The sequence below is a fragment of the Neovison vison genome, chromosome 13 (genome assembly GCF_020171115.1).
Source record: "Neovison vison isolate M4711 chromosome 13, ASM_NN_V1, whole genome shotgun sequence".
Lineage (NCBI taxonomy): Eukaryota > Metazoa > Chordata > Mammalia > Carnivora > Mustelidae > Neogale > Neogale vison.
Genome location: NC_058103.1, coordinates 44,041,933 through 44,060,999, shown reverse-complemented (window position 1 = coordinate 44,060,999; position 19,067 = coordinate 44,041,933). Strand labels below are relative to the sequence as shown.

At 33.8% G+C, this 19,067-nt stretch overlaps 1 protein-coding gene across 8 annotated transcripts in view; it reads left to right on the top strand.

Moving 5' to 3' along the window:
* KTN1 (kinectin 1) overlaps positions 1-19,067 on the top strand; it is a 108,017-nt gene that overhangs the window by 70,940 nt on the left and 18,010 nt on the right. For 4 of the 8 annotated variants that reach the window (XM_044230913.1, XM_044230914.1, XM_044230915.1 and 1 more), the window contains 14 exons: positions 77-145; positions 770-807; positions 1,670-1,760; positions 1,929-1,997; positions 3,100-3,137; positions 3,994-4,084; positions 4,161-4,229; positions 4,710-4,747; positions 7,453-7,543; positions 9,490-9,558; positions 10,685-10,722; positions 12,422-12,512; positions 14,545-14,631; positions 18,161-18,250. In XM_044230913.1, coding sequence (XP_044086848.1) covers positions 77-145; positions 770-807; positions 1,670-1,760; positions 1,929-1,997; positions 3,100-3,137; positions 3,994-4,084; positions 4,161-4,229; positions 4,710-4,747; positions 7,453-7,543; positions 9,490-9,558; positions 10,685-10,722; positions 12,422-12,512; positions 14,545-14,631; positions 18,161-18,250 — 969 coding nt within the window. The remainder of the gene's footprint in view (positions 1-76; positions 146-769; positions 808-1,669; positions 1,761-1,928; positions 1,998-3,099; positions 3,138-3,993; positions 4,085-4,160; positions 4,230-4,709; positions 4,748-7,452; positions 7,544-9,489; positions 9,559-10,684; positions 10,723-12,421; positions 12,513-14,544; positions 14,632-18,160; positions 18,251-19,067) is intronic. The other 4 variants (XM_044230919.1, XM_044230916.1, XM_044230920.1 and 1 more) reach the window with 2 other exon arrangements.

The following is a 19,067-nucleotide window of genomic DNA, read 5'->3' as shown; positions in this document are numbered from 1 at the left end:
AAATGAGGATATTTTGAAGATAGCTAATTTTTTTAGAAAGTTAAGAGTGTGTTGTGCTTCTTTATCTTTAAAAAAGGCAATAAGAATAGAAAATTCATCTCTGACGAAAGAAGTTCAAGACTTAAAGGCTAAGCAAAATGATCAGGTAATGTATTCAGTAGATCCTGCAACTGTTCTCTTTTTAAATAGTGCACAAACCTGTTCTTTTCAAATAGAGCAAGTCTGTTGTTTATTCCTCCTTTCACCAATGTGGAATTTGTCAGTCATAGTTTTAATCTGTGAATGATTAGTGACTTGATTAATAGTACTAGAAGCTGCAATTTTTTGAATGCTGACCATATACCAGACACTGGGTAGCATACTCTAGATAGGATGTCATTGCTGCTTACCGCAGTTATAAAAGTTCTGAGTGTACAAATGTGGAGAAAGACTCTAAATAACAGTAGAAGGAGCTATCTGGAATTAGGCAATTTCCTAGTTCTGTTTTCTTCTTATCTGGTTAGAATTATTCATTAATTGTAACATTGTATCTGTTGATTTTTCTTTTAGCCTACAGTTTCCATAAGTAGCCTTAAAGCTACTTACTTTCAGAGTGCTTTTCATTTTCATAATTAGAACATTAAAAAAACCTAGAAAGAATCAATTCCTGGGTTTATTGTTCTCATTTAGATTTTGGTATAATAGAAAATTTAAGGATAATATACTCTCTGTTTCTGAATTCATTAATATTTTGAGCAAATTGCTAAGTAGGATACTTTCCTATTTCCAGGTTTCTTTTGCATCTCTAGTTGAAGAACTTAAGAAAGTGTAAGTGGTGATATTTTTAAACTGGTCTTTCTCTTTTGGTCCATTTTCTTAGTGCTCATAAATCTTGTTTTGTGCAATTTAGATAGCTGTATGTTAGTTTAACCTTCACTCTAGAATTTTTCACTGCTGGATTAAGGGAATTTCGTTGTGCTTTTCTAGTGCAGTGTGATTGCTAAAACATTTCGTAATTGATTTCCAATTATTTTCTTGTGGCATCGAATTGTTAATTTTCTGTTTCTGCAGTAAGAATTGAACTACTAAAAAAAACAAACAAACAGGATATACTGGATATAGAGAGCATGTATCCTCTTCTTGACCTGTAAAGTTTGATGCCATAATTGTGTATACATTCTGCCACTGCTTTCAGAACTCTGGAAGCCAATATTGTTGAGAGAAACTTGATTCTTCCCGGTGTTTTTCAGGGTATAAGTCATATCATTCTCTATGCACTTTTGAAGCATTGTGTGTATCTCCTTCTGTGTATCAGCTTTAGCCATCTGGTATTTACTGATTAATTCTCATTTAGGAATACTTCCCTGCCATCTCTTTCTTAGACAGGGTAGACAGAGGCAGAGAATCTTAAGCAGGCTCCACACTTAGTACTGAGCCCGATGCTTGGCTTGATCTCAGTACCCTGAGATCATTACCTGAGCCAAAATCGAGAGTCATATGCTTAACTGACTGAGCGACCTAGGCGCCCCTCATTTAAGAAGACTTTTAAGTATCTTTTTCCCTTCTTATGTGCAAGCTACTTTGCTATTTTATTTAAAATGGGAAGAGTTAATTTGGATGACCCCTGTTGGTGCTATTTGTTTATGTCTTGATTTCTATTAAAGTTTAATACTGCATTTCTTCATCTAAGGATTCATGAAAAGGATGGAAAGATCAAGTCTGTGGAAGAGCTTCTGGAAGCAGAAGTTCTCAAAGTTGCTAATAAGGAGAAAACTATTCAGGTATTGGGAGAGAGTAAACTGTGTGCTGGGTTTTTTTCTTCCTTTTTTTTTTCCTTGTTTATCAGCTTTAGTGAATATCATTTAATTTCATGTGTTTGTCTGACATTGCATTTTATGTCATTTTCTGTGTTTCCATTGTCCAATTTTGTCTGTTTTGTCATTGTCAAGGATTTGAAACAGGAAATAGAGGCTCTAAAAGAAGAAATAGGAAATATCCAGCTTGAAAAGGCTCAACAGGTAAAAATCCCGGAGCCATAGCATGACAGATTTGTTAGTGTATGTGTTTATGAGCTGTTTGGTTTTTTTCTTGTTACTCAGAAAAAAACTTGTAGTAGTGTGCTGTAAGTATTTTGGGTTATGTGCATTTTTAAAAAATGTATTTTATTTATTTATGCCTGATTTGAGAAAGTGTTCTTGATATTTTATTCAATATATTTTTTAACTTTTAAAAATTGTTTTCTGTACTAATGTTTCATTTTAGTTGGCCAACTTAAACAGAAAACAGTTTGGTAAATCTTTTTTTAACCTTTTTTTTTTTAATTGCATGGATTAAAATGTTTTGTTATAGAATATGTATTGCTTAACTTTTGCCTATAGAACAAAAGACAGACTTCATTGGGGGTGTTTCAGAGGTAGCCGGAGATTACTGGACATAGATGGGGTTTGGTGAGTTTAATCTGATAAGGCTTCATTGAAAAAGTAAGATTGCATAAAAGTGAGGATTCATCCATTCATCCCACAGAGTTATTCAACAATATTTCCCGAGTTCCTTCTGCTTGTGAAAGCACTGTGTTAATGATTTAAGATCATGTGTTGAGAGAAATAGGGTATGATGAAAAGATCACAGTTCTCTGATATAGATTGAAAGGTTAGGAAAATCTCTTGAGGAACTGACATCTAAGCCAAAATCTGAAGGAACTGTGAGAAGACAGTGGAAGGTAAAAGTTGGTGTTGAATAACTGTTTGATTTAAAAAAAAAAAAAAAAAAAAAAAAAAAAAAAAAGGACAGTGTTGAGTACTGTTGAGTAGATGACATGGAAGACTGGAAAGAAGAGCTCTGATACAGTAGAGAGGTATATGTACAGTTACTACTCTAATTTTCACAACTTTAGATTTACCACATTATTTAGACTTATTATTCCCATTTTTATTTTGTTACTCTTACTGTCTTTGGAATCAAAAGAAATCAAAATCCAAACACATCTCATTTTGGCATGAATAATTCAGCTAGGATCTTTGTAATTTGAAGTGTACACATTTTAAAGTTTATCATAAAGCATAAGGTCATTTGAATGGATTATAAATAGCCTTTTTTTCTGCTTTTTTTTTTCTCTTTCAGTTATCTATTACTTCTCAAATTCAGGAGCTTCAGAACTTGTAAGTACCATTTCTTTCATTGCCCTTTAATATCTTTTTCCACAGGTTAAATATAAGTATGTATAATTCAAATACAAATACACTATAGTTATAATGAAAATAAGAGCTGCTTTTTATTTAATTTCATATAGAATTTTTAGGAATATGAAATTATATCTCAAAATGTTATCATAGTTTTATGTTTTCATTAGGATTTAACTTAAGCTTTTTGATGGAAATGGGGATAGAGTGGAAGGTCTTATTTTTCATAATCTATAATCTGAATATGACCTTGGACTGAGATATTGCTCTTTGCCCATTTTAATAGCCACTGTGAAACTGACTATGTATTTCATAGCCAAACCAGTGGTAATACGCTGATTTCCTGGTATTGGTTAAAGAAGATGATATGGAGTGAGAGTAGAGCTACCCTAATTTATTCAGTATCTGGATCTGCAGTGTTAGATGGAAGTTTTTTCTTTAATAATCCTATATTTACTTTCTTAAGATTTTATTTGAGAAAGAGCACACAGAGAAAGAGAGAGAAGACACAAGATGAGCAGGGGGAGGGGCAGAGGAAGAGAGAGAAGCAGACACCTCACGGAGCAGGAAGCCTGATATGAGGCTTAATCCCAGGATTCTAGGATCATGACCTGAGCTGAAGGCAGACTCTTATTTGACTGAGCCACCCAGGCACTCCAATCATCTTATACTTTTTAATTTATTATCTGCAAAATCTTGTATGGTTTGTACTTAAAATATTTAGTTTATTTTATGTCTGTTTACAATCTAAAATCTGCTTCTCTAGTCGTCAATAATTTTGGTTTGTATGGTTCTGTAATATTTTCACTGATAGTTCTTATTAACTTATTTTCAGATTACAAGGAAAGGAAGAACAGATGAATACCATGAAGACTATTTTAGAAGAGAAGGAGAAAGACCTAGCCAGTCGAGGAAGATGGTTACAGGTAAGAAGTTAAAAACAAAAGTAAACACCTTTTTTATACTTGACTGTCAGTTCAATTCATACCAATTCTTTTTCAGGATCTTCAAGAAGAAAATGAATCTTTAAAAGCTCATGTTCAGGAGGTAGCACAATGTAACTTGAAAGAGGTATAGTATAAATAGATTACCAGCACATTACATAAAAAGTGAGGAGTCTGTTTTATATTATGTTAGAAAATAAAGAAGTTAGTATACTCTCTTAGTTTACTTGGCATAAAAATTACTGTACTGTAGTTGTGGTGTTGTTGATAAAATAAGTTAAATTTTATCTTTTTTAAGTTTTCTGCCTGATTTGTCAGCCTAAGCCTAACAGCATTTCCCATCCTTACTTTTTGAGATCGACTCTTAAACTTACCTAAGTATCCATGTTTAATTGGTATATTAATCTGTAATCCTTAAAGAAGTGGATATACAAAATCCAGTTAAAGTTCATTCTATCTTTGTAGATAGCCTAATTTTAACATAAAATTATGTCTTTATTTTTATGTTTCTATTTTATTGGTGCTTTATATATAGTACATATACTTTGTAGTTTGTAATACCTGATTTTCTTGATGTTAGAATTAAAAATGTGAATCTCTTCCTTAGGCATGTACTGCATCACGATTTGAAGAACTTGAGACTGTGTAAGTATAATTTTATACTTTTGAGATTGTGTAAGTATAATTTTATACAGCATTTCAAAGAGGAAGTTCTCATTATTTTGTAGAATGTACTTGAATACCATGAGTTTCTTCTCAGTCATTTCTTGTTAAATTAGGAATTAAAGTCCAGAGGCATATAAGCTGATAAGTCTCTTTCGGTGTAATAAAACAGTATCTCTCAGTGCTTTCAGATACATGGGAATATTATCCTTTCCAAGCCCTTCAAACCCATGAACCAGAAGATAATCTTAGTTATATCAAACCCATCAACCAGAAGATAATCTTAGTTATAACCTTGATGAAGATTATTTAATCTCTAAGAAATAACTTGATTATTGAGAAGAATGGTTATCTGTTTTCATACCAGTTACTGTGCTAAAGAATAAAAATATTGAGTCTGATCAGCACAGAAGGTACTACTAGTCTTAATAGACGTTTATCCTAGAAAATTTTTGTAGTAAAAAGTCTGTTCTTTTAACTTTAGCTAACTAAATCAGTTCACAGTGGTGAGAGGGATATCTGGACTTCATCTTTTTTGGCATACTATAGAATTACTTTTAAGATATTTTTGCTTTGCTGTGATGCCATCAATCTTTATGGATGTTTAAGAAGTGACCCTTTGAAACTGTATCTTTAAAAGTAAGATATTGAAGATATTTGGTCATTGTCTTTATGAGGACAAAGGAGATGTCTCTATTCTTGACACTAAAATTCTCATTTGTACAGCTAATTGTTTATCATAGGGGCATTGTATGGTTATCAAGGTACTTGTTTCATTTGCTAATAGAAAGCTTAGAGACACATTTCTGGCCCATTTGTAGTAGGTATATAAATCATTAAAGTATGTGCTTTTTTAAATTTTTATTTTTATTTACTTATTATTTTAAGATTTTATTTGACAGAGATCACAAGTAGGCAGAGAGGCAGGTAGAGAGAGAGGAAGGGAAGCAGGCTCCCTGCTGAGCGGACAGCCCAATGCGGGACTCGATCCTAGAATCCTGGGATCATGACCTGAGCCAAAGGCAGAGGCTTTAACCCACTGAGCCACCCAGGCGCCCCATTTTATTTATTTATTTTTTAAAGTGTTTACGTATTTATATGACAGACAAACAGTACAAGTAGGCAGAGAGGCAGGCAGAGAGAAAGAGGGAAGTAGGCTCCCTGCCGAGCAGAGAGCCCAATGCAGGGCTCGATCTCAGAACCCTGGGACCATGACCTGAGCTGAAGGCAGAGGCTTTAACCAACTGAGCCACCCAGGCGCCCCAAAGTATGTGATTTTAGATCTATTTCTGCATCAGTTTTCTTTTTTAAAAAAATTAATAGGGGCCCTTTGGTAGCGCAGTTGGTTAAGTGTCTGCCTTCAGCTCAGGTCATGATCTCCATCCTCAGGTCCTGGGATGGAGTCCTGTGGCAAGCTCCCTGCTCAGCAGGGAGTTGACTTGAACCTCCCCATCTGCTCCTTCCCCATGCTTGTGTGCTCTTTGTCTCAAAAAAGAAATAAAATCTTTGAAAAATAAAAAAATAGAATTAGGTTTGTGGGGGGAGCAATTTTAGGTTTACAGAAAATTGAGAAAAAAGTACAGTTTCTGTTTTCCCCCCACCTCTACCCTGTTTCTCTTGTTAAATCTTGTGTTAGTGTGTAGGTGTGTTACAATTGATGAACTAGTGTGGAAATACCATTAGTAACTGAAGTCTATAGTTTCCATTAGGGTTCTTCTGTCTTCTGTGGGTTTTGAGGAATATATAATGACATGTATCCATCATTGTAGTATCGTACAAAATAGTTTCACTGTCCTAAAAATCTCCTGGCTCTACCTGTTCATCCCGTCCTTCCTCCAAATACCACCCCCCACCACCCCCAATCTCCAGCTACCACTGCTCTCCATAATTACTGTCTCCATGATATTGACTTTTCCAGAATGTGATATAGTTGAAATCCTACAGAATATAGGTTTTCAGAATGGCTTGTTTCACCTAACAATATGTATTTAAGTTTTTCTGGGGTTCCCCCAACTTTTTAATCCTATTCTACATGTGTTCTCCTTTGCCATTTTTCATGTAGACCTAGAAACATTTTGAAGTTCTTTCTACATTAAGGTGGGATAAAAATAACTTTCAGTTCAGCAAATATTTGAGAGCCGGTTTTGTGCCCTTTGGCACAGGAATACTGAAGTGGCTAAAATGGGTTCTTGCCCTGAGGAAATAGATAAACAGATCAATTTAATAGCTCTAGGTGTTACTGAGGTCTTTTGCTTAGGTTGACAAGGGCAATTGGGATTCACATGAGCTAGATAAAGTAAGACTTAAATCTATGTTGGGTAAGGGAGAACCAGATTAAATTATGTGTAGCATAGCTTTACAAAGGCTTGGCCATATTTTAAGTTCCAGTATCAACTAATAATGGCTTTTTAAAAAAAATTTTTTTCATTTTAGATTTTCTGCATTGATAAAACCATGCTTGCTTAGGAAATGTTAACTATGAAATAAACTGTAACAGTTTTATGATGTACTTTGAGTTGAGTGATTCTAGAATGTTTTTTAAAACAAATTTATAAATTGGTGTAATCTGGAGAGAAGATCTGTTAGACATTGTTTCTGCTATCTTTTTTTTCTTATGGGTGGTATTGAAGTCTGGTTGTCCTTTTTTATCTGTATAACTAAATATAAGGTCTTTATAAAAATTCTAGGTTGAAAGAAAAGGAAAATGAAATGAAGAGAATAGAAACTGTACTAAGAGAGAGGGAGAATGATCTTTCTAGCAAAACAAAGCTGTTACAGGTGAATATATTAGTTAAAACTAATTATTGTGTTAATTATTGTCTTTGCATATTTTAAACAATTTTAACTACCACAAAAGAAAATAGGATAGAGAGGTTCTTTCCTTCCAGCCAAGTACTGGGTCTCATTCTTCAGAAAACTAGCACTTATTTGTATATCTTTTGAGAAAGTGTCCATTCATAAAATATGTGTGTACTTGTTTTAAACACAGTGTATTCAACTATACACAAGTTTGTATTTGGCTTTTCTCCCTCTATTATTAATGTTTTTGAGATCTTTCCACGCTTTGTGGTATTCTGTTGTATCATCTGCTGTCATTTATAAAACCAGTCTTGGTTTATGGATGCCTAGATTACAACATATGGATGCCTTCCTATTACAACAGTGAACATCCTTGTGTGTGCATTGTCAGTACTTTTGCTAGTATATCTGTATTTAAAATTCCAGGAAACAAAATTTGGGGCCAAAGGTTATGTAGTTTCTTTTTGAAAAGAGGTAGTTAAAATTGAAAATCCTTATCTCCTCATCCCCATGTTGTTATATTGAAAGTATTGAAAGAACATTAATTTGAAATGAAAGCAAATTTTGGATGGCTCCATTGTTTCCAACCACTCTTGCTTACATTTCTTGCTCCAAGTGTTCTGTTGCGTTCTCTTTCTCTGCCAAGTGGATTCATTTTAAATATTGTCAGATAGTGCTAAATCACCCTCCGAAAGTTTTTTTTTTTTTTTTTTTTTTGCATCTATTTGCATCTGTTGCATCTACTGCAACAGGGGGCCATTTCCTTTTCTTTTTTTTTTTTCTTTTTAAATATTTTATTTATTTGTCAGAGACAGAGGGAGAGAGAGCAAGCGAGCACAGGCAGACAGAGTGGCAGGCAGAAGCAGAGGGAGAAGCAGGCTTCCTGCCGAGCAAGGAGCCCGATGTGGGACTTGATCCCAGGACCCTGGGATCATGACCCGAGCCGAAGGCAGCTGCTTAACCAACTCCCAACACTGACAAAGATGAAAACATTTGATATTATGCTTGAAAGATGGTTGGATTGTTATAATTTGCATTTGATTGTGAGAGAAGTACTTGATTTGTCTATTAATTGGCCTTTAATTTTTCCCACATTTTTTTTCTGGGTTGACTTTTCCTCACCAAATTAAAATCTTTTTTTTTTTTTCCCATAATAAGAGAAATTAACCTTTTGTCACATAAGAAGTGACTTGTTTTCTTAAATTTTTAAAAAATTTCATTTGTGTTTTTCTTCCTACTCTTGGAAGTTAAAACTTTAATATACTCAAATATAAGTAATTTTCTGAGAAGTCTTGGAATGAAAAGTATCTCTTACTCTATGATTATAAAAATATTTTCACGTTTCGATATGTTTATAATTTACTTTTTTGTTTGATGTCTTACTCGTGTAATTTATTTGAGTAAGTTATGAGAATAGCATTTTAGCTTTGGGGGAAAAAAAGGTTAACCACATTATTAAAGAATCCATTACTGCTTTACTGGAGTGGTTCTGCTTTCCAGGGGACAATGTCTGGAGACATTTTTGGTTGTCATAGCAGGTGGAGGGGTGCTAGTGCATATAGAGGATGGAGGCCATCGATACTGCTGAACATGCCAGAGTATACAGGATAGTCCTGTTAACAGAGAAACATCCAGCCCAAAATGTCACTTAGAACTTGACCTACTGATCCAAAATGTCACCCTATATACCTTAGAGGTATTTGGATCTGTTTCTGGATCTTGAACTCTTCCATTGAGACATACTCTCAGATTGGTACTGAGTAATTTATTCTAATTTTATACTGTGTTTTAATATAGGGCTTATTTTTAAATGATCACTTAAAAAAACTATTTTAGAATTACCCTGGCTTATATGGTATGTTTCAAAAATTTATATGGAAAATAATCTCTGTGCAGGTATTCATGTTTAATTTTTGTTTAAATAGGAAGTACAGGAAGAAAACAAATTGTTCAAGTCTGAAATTGAGCAATTTAAGCAACTGAACTACCAACAGGTAGGTACTATTAGGTAGCTTGCCTTTCAGTTATGTGGTAAAAAGTTATGTAACTCATAACTGTCTATAAGTATTCTTAACTATTTCGCCTTTTTATGGAGACTAAAGTATCTTGTTTTATTTATAAGTATTTAGAAGATGTCCTTAAAAAGAGTAATTTACTATGCCATATGCAAGATAAAATAATCTATAATTTATAAGGTATATGCAAATAATACTGCTACCTGTATTCTAGCTCTTTTATATATTTCTGTGTTTTCAGATCCTCCAGAATGTTTTTCTTAGCAAGTCAGTTAAAATCCTAGAGAGGTCAGTTTAACTCTAGGTGTATACCGCATTTCCCTCCTCCTTTCCATCCCCCTCCGCCCCCCCCCCGCCCTCCCTGCAATTTAGTAATTGGAGAGAAACTAGGAAATGTATAATGTTATGAATAATAGTTGGCCTCTATTTAAAATACTTTTTCAAGGTATAATTCTGCTTAATAAAAATAAAATGGAAATGTGTAATTTTTTTTAAGGTGTTAACAAAATATGGTTTGATTTTTCTGAATATATGTAAGCTAAAGAGTATTATGAGGGGCCAAAGAATGTGTTCTTCTTAACAAGATTATAGAACAGTGGTTCATTTTGGGAGATTGTAGTCATTCAGTTTGGGATATTATAGTAGATAAGTTTGGGAGATTGAATGTAAATACTATATGTGAAGGTCTGTGTACTTATACATATTGTGTAGAATTTCTGTTTTTACATGGAAGCTAACTTTTCTTAGTTTTTCTTTTGACTCCATCTTAAGGTTTTTGTGTTTTGTTTTTTTTTTGGCTTTTGGAAGTTTAATATAGTCAAATAAGAATTATGCAATAGGAAGAGTTAGGGCATTAGCTCAGTGCTTTACATATATTGGAAATTGATAAATACTTGTTAAATGAAGAGTTTATGTTGTGGCAACGAAGATTTGATTTAACACTCAGTACTTTTCCAAATTTATACATATTTTTATTAAAATTACTTGGTCACAGGTATACAGAATGTATAGTGTTTTTACTTTTGTTAATTTATATCTGAGAAGAGCTTTTTTGTAGTCTTGTAGAAATAACTATTTTGAAATAACATTTAACTTTTTTTAATAGGCATCATCTTTTCCCCCACATGAAGAACTATTAAAAGTGTAAGTAATAATTTTGATTCATGGTTTGGATAGTGGTAATCGTTTTTATGTGTTGAACAGTTCTCAGATAAGAATTTAATGTACCTCAAATGGCACCTAATTTTTCCATTAATGTTTGGATTTCTTGAACTACAGGGTCACTAGCATTTAGCTATGCCCTTGGCTAAACTGATGTGCTTTTTTATGATATTTGGATTTTTGTTAAGGGAGATTTTAAGGTTTTTAGTACTTTAGAAAACATCTAATAAAGCTAAAATACATATATATATATATATTTTTTTTTTTCGAAGATTTTATTTATTTGACAGTGAGAGAGGGAACACAAGCAGGGGGAGTGAGAGAGAGAAGCAGGCTTCCCACTGAGTAGGACCCTGAGATCATGACCAGAACCGAAACCCAGAGTCAGATGCTTAACTGACTGGGCCACCCAGTCACCTTAAGGAGACTTTTTTTACTAAAGCATTTTTCTTTCATTGTTAGCTTGTATTTTTCTGTAAAAGGCTATATTTAAGGTCATTTCAGCTAAGTTGGTATGTTTGAATATTCTAGTTGTTATCCACATTATGTGTATTAGGCGATAAAAGTAAAGATTCTTTTATCTTGATTCATTTACAAGGTTATTGGTTTACTAGTTTAGAAATATTTACTGGTATATTGACTCTGGAGTTTGTATAGAGCAAAGGTCAGCAAACTTTTTCTATAAATGGCCTGTAGTGAACATTTTAGACTTTTTGGGCCACAGAGTTCTGTTTTGCATCCCCCTCCCCCCTTTTTTTGGTTTGTTTGTTTTTAACAATTCTTTAAAACCATAATATCAGCTCTGGGCTTGAGGGCCAGACCAAAAAAGACTGTCGTTTGGGCCTCGATCCCTAATTTGCCAGCCTTTTTTTTTTTTTTTTTTCCCAATTTATTTATTTTCAGAAAAACAGTATTCATTATTTTTTCACCACACCCAGTGCTCCATGCAAGCTGTGCCCTCTATAATACCCACCACCTGGTACCCCAACCTCCCACCCCCCCGCCACTTCAAACCCCTCAGACTGTTTTTCAGAGTCCATAGTCTCTCATGGTTCACCTCCCCTTTTATATAGAACCTACTCTTAAGGAGGAGCTATTTGTAATTTAACTTTCTACCCAAGCTGCTCTCAACTGTAACAGAATTAAATTGTGAATCTTTGTTTTCTACATTTCTGGGAATTAACTAATGCATTAGAATTAGAAAAACCTGAATCTTGAAAATGTTATGAAAATGATGATACCTACTTCACATTAATATCATACTTCTATTGTGAGTTAGCCATTTAAAGAAAGTCATAACTAATTTCATTACCTTTTGGGAAAAATATCAAAGGGAATATGTCTATGTCAGTTTTCACTCTTCTGAAAATAGCTACTTCCCTGCCACAGATAAAAATAGAAACAACTATAACTACAGCAGTTCATATATTCATGAACTGTTTCTTAAGAGGATGATTTCTCTTGAGCACAAATATCATTATGCCATATTGTAAAAGCCATTTTTGAAAGTAAGAATGTATCACAAATAGGTTTTCTATGGTGACAATTAATAGCTAAGCTTAAAAGAGCTTGCTTGTTAATAAGTTTTGCAAAGCATCATCTACTTGTTTTTATTTGGTAGTAATAAATACTTTCAGTGTTTACCTAAAATGTTGCTATGTGTATTTATGTTCTGGTTTAGAATTTCAGAAAGAGAGGAAGAAATAACTGGTCTTCAGAATGAGTTAGATTCTTTGAAGGAGGCTGTTGAACACCAGAGGAAGAAAAACAATGTAAGCAAATCTTTGTCAGAATAAAGCTTTTCTTTTTATGCACTGAAATACCGTGCATCACATTTTTTTAAAATTTACTTCTGTAGTTTTCTTCCTGATATTTGTAAGAAAGTACTGTTCTGTGTGTACCTTTTTGGGGAGGATTATTAATCGTTTTATTGGATAACAGATATTTTAATGAATAAATGAAGAGACTAATTTGTGTACTTCTAATTATCATTTTAGATATTGAACTATAATTACTACAGCTTCAGATTTCTTATTTTTTTTTAAATACAGCTAATTTTCTGTTGAACTTTTATTTGAAAAAATTATTTATTCATCTCAGTATTTTAAAATCAGTGGCATCGCCTTTTAATTTGACTGGGCTAGCCTTTTTGTAAACCAGAAGTAACCCAGTATTGAAACCTAGTATTTTCAGTACTTGTCTTTCAGAGCCTTGTGGAACCTCCTTTGGTTCAGATTTTTGGTAATTAAGAGTGTTAGGGGCCTTAGAGCCTTAATACATAATACTAGAATGGGAAGGGGTAGTACCCTAAGAAATTTAAGTCCTAATACTTTTACTGAATAGACAGTGAATTGGGGTGATTTTCTTAAATTCTTTTGACCAGAAGGTGATACCTGTAAGTAGAAGCCAAACATTCTTGCTAGAGAAGGGATTTTTGCACACAAACGTATGATTGCTAAGATGTCAACAAGGTTAAACATGTTACTGAAATCTCTTATGGGGATATTGGTAGAAAATTGAAAAGTGTTTTCTAATGAAAGCTTAATTTTTCAAAGTTTGCATAAATTTGTTAATTTAACAAGTTGACATGCACTTGCACCCCTGAGTTTGTCAAAATTAGGTATGTGAATTGCCCTTTGTATTTTTGTGTACTATTACTAACAGTATTGCTTGGCCACAAAACCTGAGGGGAATTTGCCAATATACTGCTAACATCTTAACTGTGTTTTATTATCCGGATTCTGAGATGAGGTGGACATAGTAATAGCAGTATAATGCAGCAGCATTGCTCCAGGCATTGAAGTGTGTGAAAAGAGCCAGAACATTGGGGAATGAGTCCATTTTAGTTCAGCCACCACCCTGGCTGTGTTCATCTGGCCAAAATTGTTAACTTACCCTACCTGTGGTTTCCCCATCTATAAAATGGGAGTAAACACCTCTTAGCGTTGTTGTGAGGGTTAATGAGAATTTATGGGAAGCACCAAGTTCAGTATTGGGCACATTAAGAATTCAGTAAATGGTGATTATTGGCTTTTTATTTTTTTTAATCTAATGTTTAGATTTCTAAATCTGAAGAAAGACTGAAATATAGCAGATTGTCCTTGCTGGTATTTGCTAATGAAATGCTATTAAAATGGATAGTTCAGAACTCAGTTTCTAGTGGCTTCTTTTTCTCTTCCAAAAGAATGTGGTTTTTAGCTTTCCAGCCTCCCTGTTTTCAGCCTTGATCAAGTAGCTCATACATTCATGTCCGGTTGCTTTATGGCATACACATTTGACCATGCCAAAAAAGATGGGCAAGCACAAGGAGTGACTCTGTTATTCCTAGGTGGACTCGAAATGCATTAATTCAATAAAACCTATTTAGAGGAAATGATGTTTTGTTGTAGTGGAAAGTCTGAGTGTTCATGGGCCTTGTTTAAGAATCACATGTAAAGCTTTTTGCAGTACTTGTGTATTTGCCCTGTCCTTAATCCCCTAATATTTGGTGTACCTGAAATCATATTTTTATCTTGGTTTGTGTGTTTACTTTTGAATGCTTTCTTCTTTGTCACATGTACACAGTAATTACTCTATAGCTGGCATATCTGGTGTGTATACTAAAACATGGGAAGTGGGCATCTTTATTTTCTCATTCAGACTTCTAAACATTGCTTTTTATTTTTTTGCTAATATACATATTTCCCATTGAAATAATTTTGCAGTAACCAGCATTTAAATGCAGTGCAAAATACTGATGAAATAAAAAGCAAAAAATCTTTCAATTATGGATAAACTGAAATCATTCTTTCTAAAAATGATTAGGACCTTCGGGAGAAAAACTGGGAAGCAATGGAAGCATTGGCATCAACTGAAAAAATGCTGCAGGACAAAGTGAACAAGACTTCCAAGGTTGTAATGCTAACTCCTAGAAGCAATCCACTGAACAGAGAAAATCTGCAGCTTGTCTTAAAATCAGACTAAAGCATTTAATTTTACTGCAATTTAAATATAAAATCTCCTTATCATCCACATTTATCATCTCTGTCATCTCTGCTTTTTTCATCTACTCTTTGAAGCTTTAATTTTGAGCATGCAGTTGTGATTACCTGATTGTTTGAGCTTTGGTGATTACTGCTTTAAGCTGAAAAATCTCAAGAGATCTATGCTACCCATGTAAGCTCTTGTCACTGTACCCCTTGTGGGTTAGTTAAGGGCACTTTAGTAAAAACATTGGCCCCCCAAAATCTAACTGAATTAACGAACACAATTGAATACCTAGATGCACACTAACTCTCCTAAGTTCTTTGGGGCACACCAAGATGACTCACACAAGGTAGAAAATGATCGAAGTGTTAAGTACAGGGAAGGGATCAATTCTGGTGGTTCCTTAGAAGAAATGAGTTAAACTTCAGGTTTTGAAGTGGCTGGACAGTAATGGGGCATGTTTTTTGTTTAGTATGGAATATTAATAAAAGGGATAGTTCTCTTGACCTGAGTGTATAAAGTACTCCTAAAATATATAGCTCCCTCTTTTTCAAAACAATAGAAGATATTCTCCATGAGTTCAGGTTGTTCCATGGGTTCAGAGATTCTGATGGCTAATATTGAGAAGAGTTGTTTTTAAAGATGGAGACAAATGAATGTGCCAGTTCAGTCAAGCATTTTGACAGTTTCTATCAAGAATATATGTGGGGAAAAAAAAAAAAGAATATATGTGGAACAGGGGTATTGAATTTTGTAGATGGGTTAATAAAGTTAATTATGTGCTTTAGTTGAGCATTCTCTAAGTATTTTGTGGACCATGGTAATCTATTGAATTTTAAATGTAGGTCTTAATGACATTTGAAGGACTTTTTTCTTTTTAAGTAGAATAGTTTCTATAAAGTTTTTTTATAATCAAGTATGTTTGTCATTATTTTTCCTCTAGTGTAATAGACTTGTACTTCTGTACCTATTCACCTGCCATAAATTTCACTAAGACCTAAATTTGGGACAGCTGGCAGACACTGGGACTAGAGAAATCTAGGCCAGGGAAAATAGAAAGCAGGGCCAGCTAGGTAGGACATTATTTCATTGTGAGTGGTTGCAGTCAGTTCCATTAGCAATGGGGGTTCTGGTGTAATTTCTGGTTGTTTTTGTTACTTTGTATTTTACTGTTAACACCTGCCTTGTAGTTTTTATTTTGTTCATGAAACTGGGTTTCTGGGAAGTATGCATCCCTTACTTAATATCATGCCATTCCTGCAAGAAATTACAGGCCACTGTTTTCGGCATTCTTGCATATTATTTCCAAAAGAGAACTAGAATTTATCCATGTTTCATCGTGTGCTTGGTGTAGAAATTGACCCTTATTTCAAAACTCAACACCACGTGCATGGTGGCTTGCATAGCTAGTGATCGACAGAGAATAGAATTTCCAGTCTTTAATTTAATGGAATATACACTGTTGTCAAACAGCCTGGGTGTAAAGTGATGTTGATTGAAGCAGAACCATAAGTTATGCTGGAAGGAGAAAGAACTCTTTAGAACTCCTTTAGTGCTTTAGATGATAGAAGTAAGTAACAATAACTTTATGTAAAATGTAAGAGAGGGTGATACACTGCTTTTTCACAGTTATCTTTAAAGTAGTAAATACTCTTGAGGAGCTACTATAAATGATAGGCTCATATGGAAGATATTTCATAAATATTACACTTAGATAAAAATAGCAACTTTCCATATCCAGATCTTTTCCGGGTATTAAAGTGGAATAGAAAATGCTATCCACAACCAAACTACTAAATTAGATGGAAACTTTTTAGCAAAATTAGTACAAATCAAAATTAACTTATTTTTCTCCCTCTTGTTATAAATAAGACACATTTCTTTTAGTTAGATTCTTTTTCCCTTGGAAGGTTTTCCATAAAACCTCGTTGCACAGTGCTCTTTTCCTATTTTTCTTTAGTGATTGTTCTGCCACTTCTGTCGTCAGATGATAAAAATGACCTCTTAATTGTGAATTAATTCTGAATTAGCAGTTAATCATCTTCCTTGAATGAATGTATCTTCTGCAGTTAGGTGTATTTCTGAAAAATAGTGGACTTTATTGAATCACTGGAAGTAATCCATTAAAACATCTAGTAAAATACTGCCACTAATGTTGAAAAAAAGTTTTTTGTGTGTGTACAGAATGTGATGAATCTCTAGCTTTTTATTGTGTAATTTTAGATTTTCATGTTATTTAGACTTTCTTTTTTTTTTTTTAAGATTTTATTTATTTATTTGACAGACAGAGACCACACGTAGGCAGAGAGGCAGGCAGAGAGGCAGGCAGAGAGGCAGGCAGAGAGAGAGGAGGAAGCAGGCTCCCCGAAGATCAGAGAGCCCGATGTGGGGCTTGATCTCAGGACCCTGGGATCATGACCTGAGCCGAAGGCAGAGGCCTTAACCCACTGAGCCACACAGGCGCCCCTTATTTACTTTCTAAATGGATGTGTATTCATCTTAAATCAGCGATGGATTTCAAAGGTTACATTTAAATGGTGTTTGAAAGTTAAGGTTGAGAGGTTACTAGCTCGCTCTCCTTCTTGTCATCTGTTGAACTTCACAAGTGTTTTTTTTTCTTGGCTTAGTTTAGATGTGCGTTTTTGGGGTGTCACTTTTTAAATTTTGTAGAGGTAGTTTGACCATTAGATTTTTATTTCACGTGTAATCAAGTCATTACCCTAATTTTGACAAACCATAGTTTTGAGTTAATAATTGATATCCATTGTAGTTTTAAAATCACCAAATTTAGACATGCATTTGTAATACCTTTAAATTTACAGCTGATAGAGTCCTGTAAGTGTCAGAATTAGTCTTCTTGATACTTGGTATTGGTGAATTAATCACCATCAGTTTTTCCTCTTTTTTCTTTCCTGTTTTTCGTGTATGTACCACCCATCAAATTTTGATGGCCTTTTTTTTTTCTTTGTAACTTCACTTGACCTTGAAACTGGAAATGTGAAATTGCCATTTTTAATCCCATGATGCTTTTTTTTTAATAGAGATTTGCCAGCCAGTAAGCCTCAGTTATATTGTCCAGGTAGATATTTTTTGCATGTAGTTTAAGTTTTAGCTGTAGGAAGTGTATTTTTAATTTTTTGTTCTTGTTTGTTTTTTGCATTGTTTCTAGAAGGGCAAATCACTTGATTTCTAAGAGCAAGGAAAGTGTCCATATTATCAGATACTGCCTTGGTTTGATTAACTTAAAACATCATTATTTAGGATGCTTTAGAAATTTTGCAGATTTTTTCTTATGGAAACATTTTAACGTTTTAAAATAAGTAATTGTAGCTTTTGTCAGTATTAAGATGAATTTTTAAAATACTGTGACTTTTTCCTCCCTTAAAGCTTAAAAGGCTTTTTAAAAAAAATTCTATAATCTTGTAAGTTTGACTTGGTTCATCTTCTGCCTTAGGAAAGACAACAACATGTGGAAGCTATTGAATTAGAAGCTAAAGAAGTTCTCAAAAAATTATTTCCAAAAGTATCTGTTCCTCCTAATTTGGTAAGATTGATTTATTATTTTTTAAATAAGTCCTCTTTACCGTTATTTAAGGAAGTTGTGAATAAACAACATTTGCATTCTATACTTGGTTTAGAAGTACATCTATTCCTTAATCTTTTCTATTTTTAGCATAGGGTGCTTTTGAGTAGGTAAGATAAATAGCTTGGTTCAAAACTCATTTCTGTTTATTCAACTGATACTTTTGTTGTATGCTATAAAATTTACATAATATGTATTATTTAGAAGATCATAAACATTTGGGAAAGAAATATTTCTTAGTGTTTAATAAACCAGTTATGTTTTTAATAGCTTTATTCAAAACAGCGTAATTTTATTATTGTAATTTAATTTTTTGTATATATATATATGTATATATATATATATATGTATTTATTTTTAAGTGGGCTCCACATGGCACATGGAGCCCAACATGGGGCTCGAACTCATGATGTTGAGATCAAGACCTGAGCCGAGGTCAGCAGTTGGACACTTAACTGATTGAGCCACCCAGGCACCTCAAAATAGATTTCTTCTAGTTTTAGGAACACCTTTTTTTTTTTTTTTTTTTTTAAAGATTTTATTTATTTATTTGACAGAGATCACAAGTAGGCAGAGAGGCAGGTAGACAGAGAGATGGGGAAGGAAACTCCCTGAGGGGCTGAATCCCAGGACCCTGGGATCATGACCTGAGCTGAAGACTGAGGCCTTAACCCACTGGCCACCCAGGCGCCCCAGGAACACCTTATTTTTTAATTAAATGTGTTAATAGTTTGAACCAGGCTCTTTTCATTTCAAAGCTCAAGATTTTGGTCACCTA